The sequence below is a fragment of the Dipodomys ordii genome, unplaced genomic scaffold (assembly GCF_000151885.1).
Source record: "Dipodomys ordii isolate 6190 unplaced genomic scaffold, Dord_2.0 Scaffold259, whole genome shotgun sequence".
Taxonomy (NCBI): domain Eukaryota; kingdom Metazoa; phylum Chordata; class Mammalia; order Rodentia; family Heteromyidae; genus Dipodomys; species Dipodomys ordii.
Window position 1 is genome coordinate 130,882 of NW_012267475.1, and position 13,924 is coordinate 144,805.

General features: G+C 42.8%; 1 protein-coding gene across 2 annotated transcripts; it reads right to left on the reverse strand.

Annotated features, from left to right (window-relative positions):
• Positions 1 to 2,662: 2,662 nt before the first annotated feature.
• Positions 2,663 to 11,049, reverse strand: LOC106001031 (olfactory receptor 13A1-like). Of its 2 annotated transcripts, XM_013036200.1 has the most exons (2): positions 11,036 to 11,049; positions 2,663 to 3,584 (listed from the first exon to the last, which is right to left on the reverse strand). In XM_013036200.1, the coding sequence occupies exons 1-2, from the start codon at positions 11,047 to 11,049 to the stop codon at positions 2,663 to 2,665; spliced, it is 936 nt and encodes a 311-aa protein (XP_012891654.1). The 2 variants fall into 2 exon arrangements, with proteins under 2 accessions (XP_012891654.1, XP_012891655.1); XM_013036201.1 differs by lacking the exon at positions 11,036 to 11,049 and having other exon boundaries at positions 2,663 to 3,589.
• Between the last annotated feature and the right edge of the window lie 2,875 nt (positions 11,050 to 13,924).

Consider the following 13,924-nt stretch of genomic DNA (forward strand, 5'->3'; position numbering starts at 1 on the left):
ATAACTCATTTTTCTAACAGTGTTGTGTATTTGTGGGGCTGCAGTTCTTTGTGACAATAGTTCATTGGCAAATGTGAGCTTTCTAATAGAGACTTTAAATTTGACCTCTCAAAATATGACTTCTCTTTATCTCATGGACTGGATTCACCTTACTGTAAGGTCCGGTCCTGGATGGTTAGCAGATTCCACCCAGTACCTGTGTTACCTAGGCAACTGGCACACCTGGAAGAGGTCACATCTGCATCCGCTGAGGTCACATCTGAATTTGATGTGGCCACACCTTTCTCTGCCCATACCATAGATAAGGCCTAGCCCAGGCCCAGACGCACTCTTTTTTCTAGCTCTTTTCTAGTGCTTCTCTTTTCTAGCTATCTTCTCTCTTTTCTAGCTCTCTCTTGTTAGGTTTTTAAAAAGAGGTAGCCGAGTAAGAACAGCAGCACGCACGTGGTATTCAGGTAAGGGGTAGGTTTATTCAGTATACCTGCTGGGACCAGGCAAGGTTGGCACTCCACGTGGCTGGGAAAGGCCTGGAAATGAAAGAGAGCTGGGAAAGAGAGGAAAGAGCTAGAAAAGAGCAGAGAGAGCAGAGAGAGAGCAGAGAGAGCTAGAAAAGAGCAGTGAGAGAGCTAGAATAGAGCAGTGAGAGAGAGAGAGCTAGAAAAGAGCAGAGAGAGAGCAGAGAGAGCTAGAAAAGAACAGAGAGAGAGAGAGAGAAAGAAAGAGAGTCTGGGCCTGGGCTAGGCCTTATCTACAGTATGGGCGGAGAAAGGTGTGGCCACATCAAATTCAGATGTGACCTCAGCGGATGCAGATGTGACCTCTTCCAGGTGTCCCAGTTGCCTAGGTAATGCAGGTGCTGGCTGGAGACTTTGCTGCAAGGAGGGTGGAGTCTGCTAGCCATCCAGGAGCAGACCTTACATCTCTTAGCTCTTTTCCTCAGCTCTCTCTCTTTCTCTCTCTCTTTCCAAGCTCTCTCTCTCTTTCCCAGCTCTCTCTTTCCCAGGCCTTTCCCAGCCACGTGGAGGTCCAACATGGCCTGGTGCCAGCCAGAACAATGAATAAACCTACCCCTTACCTGAATACCATGTGCGTGGTGCTGTTCTTACTTGGCAACCTCTTCTTTAAAACCTAACACTTACAACACCAACACCCAAGGATGCCATGCCATTGATGGCCTCATGGGGACCATTGCATTGGCACAGCAAGGTGGGATCTGGGCTCTACTGCCATCAAGTCAGGGCACTGGGGCTCAGAGATGCAAGTAGGCCAGTGTCTGCTGGACAATGGCTGCAGGCCAGTCCCTGGGCGTCCCCCACCTCACCCTTTGCCTGGGGACTGTGGCAGTGCCAGGCTCCAGTGCTTTTTTCTAAAAGCAAAAAACACATGTTCAAGAAAGGTCTTTGTTAAAGATCATTTCTGTACTGGCAGTTGTTCAAGAACAATGGAAGGCCAGCATTGTCTCCTCAGAACATTCTGATTACAGCTCAATCACATCCATGTTCCCCATTCTCGGGCAATGAGGCAGACTAGATCCTGACTGACAGACAAGTCGATGCATGAGAAGTCTCAGACTTTTCTAGGTTCATTGAGCACACACCAGGAGCATTTGTGTCTGAATTTTAATATTCAAGTCAAGGGATATTCCCCCCAAAAAATGTGTTTCACCTTGAATGTTGTTGAGAACAGAGAAAACCACAAGAAATAGTATGCATTATAAACTGCAACTGTTTTGCAGTAAAATAGCCTCTAGAAATGGTGAATGAAATAAGATACAAAGGTTAGAATTTTTCCATATAATTGCTATTCTCTCTGTGTGTGAGCGCACGCATGTGGGTAACAATACTGGAGCTTGAACTCAGAGTTAGAACATTATCCCTAAGCTGTTTTGCTCAAGGCTGGAGGTCCACCACTGGAGACATGGCTACACTTCTGGCTTTTGATGACTCATTGGAGATAAGAGTCCCAAGGACTTTACCTACCCAAGCAGGCTTTAAACAATGTGCTCCCTCTTACTGAGTAGCTAGAATTAAAGGCCTTCACCAGAGACCCCTGGCTCTGAACTCTATCCATTAGAATAACAGTCTTCCAAATACAATGACGCCCAAAACTCCTGCCAAACTGCCTTCCAGTCCACAAATTAAATTCTATGTGTGATTTCCAGATGTACATTTAGAGTGCTTTCCATAACAAAACAAAGAATATATTTGTATACAGGTGTAAGCCTTAAAAGAACGTGTCCAATCCCACCTTCACCTTACAAAACAGACACATACAATTGTACTTCCCTGCCACCAAAGTTCTGTTTCATCTTCAGATCATAAGATACTCTGTCTCAGAGGCCTGGAGTCTGACGTCAACATCAATCTTCCCTTGGGCAACTCTGATGTGCTAAACTATGAGTTATTCCAGGCAGGTGTTCTGCCTAGATGGAAAAAGCAGGCTTATTTAATGTCAGCACAGAAACTTCATCACATTACCCAGGAAGGCCATGAAAACTGAAACTTCCAAGGAGAACACATTCTGGAAAAAATGCATTTTTAAAATATTTCATTATCATTAAGAAGGTATACAACAGAATTTCCACTCAACAAACAAATTTATGGATATAATGCATCCTGATCAATGTCACCCCTATCAACATTCACACCCATCTTATGACAGATTAATTTCTGAAAAAGAGGAAAACCTTTCTGAGGGCAGCTTTGACCTCCTTGTTCCTCAAAGTGTAGATGAGGGGGTTGAGGGTGGGGCTCACCATGGTGTACAGCACTCCAACTAACTTGCTCTTCTCTGCACTGTAGCCAGACATGGGACTTATGTAGGCATAGAACACGGCTGTGTAATACATACACACCACAATGAGGTGGGAGGAGCAGGTGGAGAAGGCTTTCTGCTTTCCCTTTGAAGATCGCATCTTCAGGATGCTGGAGATGATGAAGCCATAGGACACAATAATCATCAGGAAGTCAAAACCATCATAGAAAGCATCGGCCAGAGTGGTCATGACATTGTTCACATAAGTGGAGCTACAGGAGAGACGGAGCAGAGGAGGGATTTCACAGAAGAAATGGGTAATGACATTGGGACCACAGAAGTTCAATCGCACTGTTAGTCCTGTGTGGATAGATGAGTTGAAGGCACAGATCACCCACACTCCAGCAGCAAGCACGCTGCAGAAGGCCTTGTTCATCATGGTGTTGTAATGCAGGGGGTGACAGATGGCTGCATAGCGGTCATAGGCCATGACTGTGAGCAGCAGCAACTCTGAAGATAAAGCCCATGTAAGAAAATAAAGCTGGGCCATGCAGCCTCCAAAGGAGATGGAGCTCTTCTCTATCATCAGCCCTTCCAATGTCTTGGGCATGATGGCTGAGGTGCAGATGATGTCCATCGTGGCCAAATTGAACAGGAAGAAGTACATGGGAGTGTGGAGGCCAGGGCTGAAGCTGATGGCCACGATGATGAGGACATTACCTGTGAGGGCCACACAGTAGAGGGAAAGGAAACAGCAGAACAAGAAGATGTGGTATTCAGGGTGCTCTGAGAATCCCTGCAGGATGAACTCTGTTACTGCTGTGTGGTTGCTCATGGTCCTGGGCTGAGAGGGTTTTCAGGAACGACCAGGAGGATCTCTACCCACAGCTGCATGTGTCTTCAGGGCTAGGGAGAGATGGAAGATGGGCTAAGATAGTCTGGTATGCTTTATTCATCCATAAAAACATGGCAGTAATGTTACTGTACATTTACATTCAGCTTGATTAAGACAAGTACATAGACATATGTGCTTGGAGGCATCCATGGCTCATGATTCTCAAGAGGCTGAGATCTAAGTATTGAAGTTCAAACCTAGTCCCCACAGACATGTCTGGGAGACTCTAGCTACTATTAATGCCTCCAGCAAAATGCCTGACTGAGGATGTGACTCAAATGGTGCCAGAGGTGAGTGAAAGATGCAGTGAGAACAAAGCCCATGTTCAACATCCTCTACCACCATTAGACAGAGAGAAAGAGACAGGGAGAGACAGAACAAACACATGAATATAACACAAACAATAACAAAAGAAAAACGAGCAGCATTCACAAGGTGCCAGTTAAACTCATAAAGTATCATTCAGCAGGAAAAAACACAATGCAAAGAAAGCACCAAATGTTTTTTTTTATTGTGAAAATACTGTTACAATAACATAGGCAAGATAATGAGTTTATTTCTTTTTTATTTCTTTTTTTGGGGGAGTGGTCCTGTCGTGGGGCCTGAACTCTGGGCCTGGGCACTGTCCCTCAGCTCTTCAGTTCAAGGATAGCGCTCTACCACTTGAGCCACAATGCCACTTCTGGCTTTTTTTTTCTTTTTGCTTATGGGTGCTGAGGAATCGAACCCAGGGCCTCATGCATGCAAGGCAAGTGCTCTACCACTTAGCCACCTTCCCAGCCCTTGAGTATATTTCTTATCAAGCATTGTAGCCTCCTCCTGTGTTTCCCCTTCCCATCCCTTCCCATCCTCTCCTCGCTCCCCAGCCCAATCCTCCTCTCCCCCTCACCTCCACCAAAGTTGTAAAGTTCATTTTCGATAAAATGTCTTGTACATCTCATTGTTGCAATGAGTCCACCAGTATTCCTATTTAAACTATTTGTTTTTTCCCTTCTCCTCCACAAATTATACCAACATCAAATACAGTGGAAGCATGGGTTATACTGTGGGGGAGGGACATACAAAGCAACAAAGAAATAATCTTATAAATGTGTTAGAAACAATCGCATGAAAGAAAAAAAAACATTTGAATACATGTCTTAGGGTTCATTTTCCTAACATCAACTTACCTGACCTTTTCTGCTTGACTCAGACATATACTAGTTCTTGCAAATAAGGGAAACCATGGGACCTAAGTTTCTTTGGGCCTGACTTACTTCACTTAATATAATTTTTTCCAAGTCTTTCTATTTCCTAACAAATGGGGCAATGTCATTCTTTCTGATGGAGGCATAGAATTCCATTGTGTATATACCACATTTTCTTGATCCATTCATCTACTGAGGGGCATCTGGGTTGGTTTATATCTTAGCTATGGTAACTAATGCTGCAATAAACATAGTCATGCTGGTAGCTTTAGTGTGGTCTTGTTTGTGAACATTTGGGTAAATGCCCAAAAGTGGGATTGCTGGGTCATAAGGGAGCTCTATGTGAAGCCTTTGGAGGAACCTCCATACAGCTTTCCAAAGTGATGGAACAAGTTTACATTCCCACCAACAATGCAGTAAGGTTCCCTTCTGTCCACATCCCCTCCAGCATCTGTTGTTATTAGAGTTCTTGATTATAGCCATTCTAACTGGGGTGAGGTGGTATCTCAATGTTGTTTTGATTTGCATTTCTTTTATGGCTAGGGAGGTTGAACATTTCTTCATGTGTCTATTGGCCATCCTTCTTTCCTCTTCAGAGAAGTTTCTTTTAAGTCTTTAGCTCACTTATTTATTGGACAGTTGTTTCTTTGAGGATTTGTTGTTGGGGGATTTAATTTTTTGAGTTCTAAGCATATTTTAGATATGAGACCCTTGTCCGTTGTATGGCTGTAAAGATCTTCTCCCAATCCATGGGCTTTCTATTGATCTTGCTAGCTATGTCCTTTGCCATGCAGAAGCTCTGCAAATTTCATGCAATCCCATTTATCCAACCTTTCTTTGATTTGTTGTGTTTCTGTGTCTCTATTAAGAAAATTTCAGCCTGAGCCAAGGAGACCTAGGGTTTCTCCTATTCCATCCTGTAATGTTTTCAGAGTGTCTGCTTTGACTTGGAGGTCTTTGATCCATTTGGAGTTGATTCTGGTGCAGGGTGATAGAGAAGGATCTAGCTTTAGTTTTCTACAGGTGATTAACCAATTATGCCAGCACCATTTACTGAAGAAGCTGTCTTTCTTATTTTTTTAGCTCCCTTATCGAAAATTAGATGGCGATAGGTCTGTAGGTTCATTTCTGGGTTTTCAATTCTATTCCTTTGGTCCTGAGGTCTGTTCTTGTGCCAGTACCAAGCTGTTTTGATCACTATGGCTTTGTAGTAGAGTTTGAAATTTGGTATTGATATTCCTTCAGTACTGTTCTTTCTGTTGAGGATGAAAGCACCAAATCTTTACCTTCCATGATATTCAAAGTGAAAACCGTAAGATGTTGTCTAGGATTGGCAGTGATATGTAGATGTGGGACCTATAAATTAAGTTTTCCACTTGAGAAAACAATTTCTTTTTTGGAAATATGTGCTAAGAAAATAATTTAATCAACTTCAAAGTGTCAGAGCATCATTATTGACCACTAAAAATAGCTATACTTCAAAGATAAATTTATAAGACAGATTTAGCCTGGTGTGCTGGGGGCCCTCCCAGCAGACCTTACAGGGGTCATTTTCCTTTATTCCTCCCTTGTTTATTTTATTTTCTTAGAGAATATTTTAAAATTAAGAAGATAATTTGTAAAGGGTGGGGGGACAAGATGGTGATGGAACAGTAGGGAAACACCCGCAGCTCTCTCCAACCAAATAGAGTTCAGGTTTCAAAGCTTTGTTTCTTCAAAAGACCCACAACAACAAAAAGGCGATTAGTCAGAGAGATACAAGAAGTGAAAAAAAGAAAAAGGAAAAACTCCAGAACTTACACAGAGATGGTAAAGTGGGAAGACCTTTCCCCCACCCCTTCAGATGGTAAAGTGGGAAGACCCTTCCCCCACCCCTTGCTGGGGCGGGGTGAGGGGGTGGGGAGGAAGCGGGGAGCCTCGCGGCTCAGGACCCACCAGGACCACAGAGCCACAAGCATCCCAAGGCTCCTGGAAGACTCCCAAGAGCCAGTGCCAGCCCAGAGAACACAAACAGAAACCTTGGAACTCAGAACCCCACGATGACCCAGCCCCACCACGGCTAGCCCCTGGGCCAGGCCAGCATAAATAGCCCAGCCCAGCCCTGAGGGGCCCCCAGCCGCAGTGGAGGCAATCAACCTCCCCAGATGCACAACACACTCCCTCTCCACAGCGGCCTGCGGGAACAGCTCAGCTCAACCCAGCCCAGAGCAGTGGCCACAGCAGTGGTGGCAGCAAACAACCCCTTTGCACCCATCCTAGTAAGCATCAGGCCCAGCCCCGGGCGACCCCAGACTCTCTGCGGGGTACAGCGCCTCCCTGCACCGGCCTGCATAAGTGGCCCAGCCCAGCATGGGGTGGTGGCAGCAGCAGTTGCAAACTACCCTAGGCCCCTGGTGCCTAATCACCCTCCTCCCCCAGCAATCTGTGGAAGCAACCCAACCCAGCTCCGGATGAGGGTGACTGTGTGGAGGCAGCGAACAACCCCAGAAGTGCAGTGCCCTGTGGTACCTCTCTGCACAGGCCCCTGTAAGCAACCTAGCCTGGAAGAGCAGCAGTGGCTGAAGTGGTAGCAGCAGTAGCAAAGGACCCCCCGACTCTCAGTACCTCCCTGAGCTGGCCCAGGAAGCAGTCCAGCCCAGAGCGGGGCGGCAGCCCAGAGGAACTCCAGGCCCACAACACCAAACGGGACAGCATAAACAATGGTATAGACTGTGAAACACAGACCCAGCCTGCACCACCATCCAGCCTAGCCCACAATCATCTCAATGAACATGGAACGTGGTATTGAACAGCAACCTACAGTGCACAAAACCAGCCATCTGCCACAGCACCGCTGGACAGCTCTCATCCAGTACCAGGATAAGCAGGAACCCTAGCCCTCTTAACTGCCTGCCCCTGACTGGTCAGGAGCTGAGTACACACCCCAGCAGAGGGCAGAGTGTGTCTGCCCACCACAAACTAACAGGAGTAAGCCCTAAGTGAGTCAGACCAGCTGCTGGAAAGCAGCCCCTCCCAAAACAGAACCTTGGACCAGGTAAAATACTCTCAACCAGCCCAGTGCCAAGAGCAAGCTACATCAATTGATCCAGAAACAAATCCAGAACCAAGCAAAAGCAGTCACCTGGTGACCAAAACAATCAGGGCCTGGAATTGGTCTCCAACAATCCCTGAATCCACATGCGAAAATCACAGTGAAAAATTACAGAATTCATCAACAGCAAAGATAATAAACCAGACTCAAAGGCCAGCAACCACACAGTGGAAGCGAAAAAGAAATGGAAGACAAATGCTACATCCAAGAGATGATAGAGGCAATGACTCAAGAATTAAAATGAGAAATAGATCAGAAATTTAAAGCACAAACGAATGAGCTATCAAAAGAGATCTAGGCCTTCAAACAAGAAGTACACACAAAAATAGATACAGGAGAGACCTCGATAAAAGATGAGATTAGTACTTTAAGGAATGACATAGAAATTATAAATGGATCAATCTTCTCCATGCAAATTTCAATTTCCTCCATGCAAACCACAATGGAGCCACAGTTAATAGAATAAATGAAATGGAAAATAAAATATCAGATACTGAAGACAAAATGCAGGCACTGGAAAAAAAGTTACAGATATGGAAAAAACACCCAAAACATGCCAAAGGGAAGCCCAAGAACAAGCAGACAGTGCCAAGAAATTTAACCTTCATATAATTGGGGTGAACGAAGGGGAAAAATACCAGAATAAAGGAATGCAACACTTATTCAATATGGATCATCACTGAAAACTTCCCCAGTCTTACAAGAGAAAATCTTACCTACATAACAGAGGCCTACAGAGCACCTAACAAGCAAGATCCCAGGAGGAACACTGCAGGGCACATTATAGTAAAAATGCTAGATTTTAGCAATAAAGAAGCAATCTCGCACACAGCAAAAGCAAAGAAGGAGCTATACTACAATGGAAAAAAATTAGAATCACTCTCACCAAATGGCAGGTTCACTAACAAAAGAATTAAATAACGTCATATTTCAAACAGACTTAACTGACATATGCCGAGTTTTCCACCCAACAACAACCCAGTAAGCAGATCATGGAACTTTTTCTAAAATAGATCATACCTTAGGTCATACAAAGAATTTAAGCAAATATGAAAAGATCAACATAATCCCCTATATTTTATCTGACCATAGTGGAATCAAACTAGTTCTCAATAACAAAGCAAATAGTATAAAATACTCAAACACATGGGAATTAAACCGCACACTGCTGAGCAACACATGGGTCACAGAAGAAATTAAAAAAGAAATTAAAATGCTCCCACAATTCAATGAAAATGAAGACCCATCACAAAGAAACCTATGGGATACAGCGAAAGCATTCCTGAGGGGCAAGTTTATTGCTCTCAGTGCGCACATCAAGAAAACAGAGACAGACCAAATAAACAATCTCATGATGCAACTAAAACTGCTAGAGACACAAGAAAAAGTTGAACCTAAAGTCTCTAGACAGAGCAAGATAACCAAAATAAGAGCTTAAATTAATGAAATAGTGACTAAGAAAACTATAAATAAAATTGATAAAACAAAAAGCTGGTTTTCTGAAAAAAAAAAGTGAGGAAACCTAAATCAATAAGATCAAAGACACCACAGGGAAAATTACAACATCCAAGACATCCAAACAATTATAAAGAAATATTTCCAGACTCTATACTCACAAAGGAAGGAAAACCCAGAAAAAATGGATGAATTCCTAGAGAAATACAAATTGCCCAAATGGAACCAAGAAGAAATAATTCAATTAAATATGCCAGTAACCTACAATGAGATAGAGGAAGCAAACAAAAGTCTTCCAACAAGGAAAAGCCAGGACCAGATTGATTCACTACAGAATTCTATAAGATCTTTAAAGAGGAACTAATACCCATACTCCTCAAGCTCTTCGGAGAAATAAAAGCAGAGGGAGTAATCCCAAGCTCATTCTATGATGCCAATATCACACTCATCCCCAAACCAGGCAAAGACCCAACCAAAAAAGAGAACTACAGACCAATCTCTTTGATGAACATAGATGCCAAGCTCCTCAATAAAATTCTAGCAAACATAATCCAGAAACATCATTACATTATGACCAAGTAGGCTTCATCTCAGAGATGCATGGATGGTTTAACTGCATAAGTCAATAAATGTAATCCATCACATCAACAGCTCCAAGTCAAGAACCACATGATTATCTCCATTGATGCAGAAAAGGCTTTGGATAAAATACAACATTCATTCATGTTAAAAGCTCTGGAAAATGTTGGAATAGAACGAACATTCCTTAAAACAATAAAAGCTTTATACGACAGACCAACAGCCAATATCATACTTAATGGAGAAAAACTACCAATTCCCCTAAAATCATGAATAAGGCAAGGATGCCCACCCTCCTCACTCCTATTCAATGTGGTTCTGGAATCTTTAGCCAGAGCAATAAGGCAGAAAAAAGACATTAAAGGGATCTGCATAAGGAGGAAGAAGTTAAACTATCTCTTTTTGCAGATACATGATTTTACACCTTAATGATCCCAAAGGCTCCATCCCCAAACTCTTAGAGCTTATAAACCACTTTGGCAGAGTATCAGGATACAAAATTAACCCACAAAAATCAATTAACCTTTCTGTACACCAACAATGTACAAACAGAAATGGAAATCAAGGAAACAACCCCATTCATTATAACCTCAAAAAAAAATAAAGTATCTAGGAATTAACCTAACCAAAGATGTAAAGGGTCTATTTCATGAAAACTATAAAAGCCTAAAAAAAGGAATCATAGAGGATACCAGGAAATGGAAAGATCTCCCATGTTCCTGGATAGGCAGAATTAACATAGTGAAAATGGCTATACTGTCAAAATTGATATACACATTCAATGTAATTCCCATTAAAATCCCAATGACATAATTTACTGAAATAGTGAAAACAGTCCAAAGTTCATATGGAACAACAAAAGACCTAGAATAGCCAAAACAATTCTAGGCAAAAGAAACAACGCAGGAGGGATCACAATACCAAATTTCAAGCTCTACTATAGAGCCATAACAAAGACAGCTTGATACTGGTACAAAAAGAGACTGGAGGACCAATGGAACAGACTAGAGGATCAAGAAATAAAGCCGATTATGTGCAGTCAGTTGATATTTGACAAAGGAGCCAAAGACATACAGTGAAAGAATCATAACCTCTTCAACTCTTGGTGCTGGGAAAACTGGGTGGCTACATGCAGAAAAATGAAAGTGGACCCTAGCCTATCAACTCAAAATGGATTAAAGACCTTAACATCAAACCTGAAACTCTGAAACTACTGCAGGACAGAGTAGGAGAGACACTTGAATTTATAGGCACAAGCAGGAACTTCCTGAACAGAGTCCCAGGGTCACAACAAATTGGAGAGAGACTCAACAAATAGGACTGCCTTAAAATAAAAAGTTTCTGCACAGACAAAGAAATAGCAACCAAACTAGAAAGACAGCCAACTAATTGGGAAAAAATATTTACCAGCAAAATATCGGACAAGGGTCTAGTATCCATTATATACAGTGAACTTAAGAAACTAACCCCTCACAAATCTAACAAACAAATCATGAAATGGATAAGGGAACTGAAGAGAGACTTCTAAGAAGAAGAGATAAAAATGACAAAGAAACACATGAGGAAATGTTCATCATCCCTGTCTATAAAGGAACTAACCCCAGTCAGAATGGCCCACATCCTAAAGTCAGCCAACGACAAATTTTGGAGGGGATGTGGAGAAAGAGGAACCCTACTGCATTGCTGGTGGGAATGTATACTAATACAACCACTTTGGAAAACACTCTGGATATACCTCAGAAAGCTAAATATAGACCTCCGCTATGACCTAGCCATACCACTCCTAGGCATCTACCCTGAACAACAAGAACAAAGACACATACACCTCCATGTTGATTGCAGCACTGCTCACAATAGCCAAGATTTGGAAACAACCCAAATGCCCCAATACTGATGAGTGGATCCAAAAATTGAGGTACCTACATACAATGGAATATTATGCAGCCATTAGAAAGGACAAATGGCATTTGCAGGGAAATGGATGGAACTACAGCAGATTATTTTGGACCTTGAGAGCTTGTTTGGAGGTTCTAGCAGGGGAGCGCAGCTACTCGTATACCCTTGACCGAAGACCAGTCCTCCTCTATCGGGGATGGTCGTCCTCTTCGTCCAAGCACGCAGTTTCCAGAGAGACACACATGGAGTGGTGAGGGAGGAAGGGGACACCCGCCTAGCCAGCCAGATCAGCCGAATCAACCCTGGCGATCAATGGAGTGACAGATGTCGCAGCCAGATCGCCCTCATATCCGATTATTTTGAACAAAGTAAGCCAAGAACAAAGAGATAACTGGCACATGGTCTCCCTGATATGTGGATGCTAAAGCCAAAATACAAGAAGATATGGCAAACAGGACTCAAGAAACAAAGGACAGCCACCCATTTTGTCATATCATTGCTAAATGACTCCATGTTCTAGACCATATATATGGTAGATATATGCATGCAACAGAGGGAAGCCAGGAGAAGTATTGCTGTTCACACAGCGAGACCTGGGAACTCAGTGTCTGGTAGGCAGAAAGGGACCATACCATGCTACTATAGACAAAGTTTATTAAAACATCACACACTTAATATAGGGGCAGAGAAGGTAAGTCTGTAGTCCAGGGACAATCACAAGATAATCATGGGACAGAAAGTTGACCTTCTTGGGGAATGTGTACAATTAGCAACCTTTAATCGGTGATTGGAAGGGGTCGTTCAAGCTAATAAAAGAGGAAGCAAGCTGAAGGTGGGGCTCCATTAAAAAGCAAAAAGAATCTTGAGGCATAGTTCTACACAATTAATTAGGAGGAGCATGAATGGGACTTCCCGAAAACCAACAACTGAGTCTGACACTGGGCATGGGACCTTTGCCCCACATGGAGGAAGGGTCATCCTCCTTCCCCCACAGAGCACACACCCTCATGGCAAACAGGAACTCAGATGAGGTCTTGTGAGTAGATGCCTCCGACAGAGGAGGAAGAGAATAAGTTGGAACAGCCCACACTAACATAAGGAAAGAAATGTAAACATCACCTAATATGGAAAAAATAACTTGTAATGTCAAAGCTCATAGAATATACAAACTGTATAGACCATGATAATGACAATTTGCCTTGTGAAAGTTAAAATATATTTGTGACTAAGTATCACTATTCCACAATAATGGGAAATATGTGAAATTTATGTAATCACCTAATCTCAAAGAAACAAGTGAGAGAAGGGATGGTTTAAGAGAGATGGGTGACAATGTTGTCAGACACTTTGTACTCAGATACTGTTTTGTAGAATGGGAACTTCTTCATATAATTACTTAAAGATAATGCAAAAATAAATTTTAAAAGATCACATTGTTATAATACTGTCATGTAATTTTGAATGTTTTTTTGACTTTTTGTCAGTCATTGGGTTTGAATTTAAGGCCTGGCTGTCTCTGATCTCCTTTATCTCAAGTGATCACTGTATTGCTTTGAGCCACAGCCACAGGTCTGGATTTTTTGGGGGGGCGGTGAGTATTTAGAGATAAAAAGATTCCAGACTTTCCTACCTAGGCTGGCTTTGAATAAGGGTCCTGGGATCTCAGGGTGATGAGCAGGTAAAAGTCCAGTTGTGAGCCATCAGTACTCAGCTTCCTGACTATTGGTAAAATAGAATGAAAAACTTAAATATAATATGCTCACCAAGACTTCATTTATACCTAAAAGAAAAAGGCTTTGATAGATGTGTCTGCAGAAAAATGACTGACAATTGAGATGAGCATGAGGAAGGAGACAAAAACTGATTTTCATTTCCTCCTTTGCTGAGGTGCTTCTTAAGCTCTCTCTCAAATGTCCTCTTTGGAAGACAGATGTACCATGTAAGGCTCATTGAAAGGACCCTTCCAAGACTCCCCAGAACTGAGCTGACAGAAGAAATCCTCTGTATTGGTCCTCCTGGAGCCACCTCCTCTCCTGCCTCCTTCATCCCACTCACCTCAACTCTCCA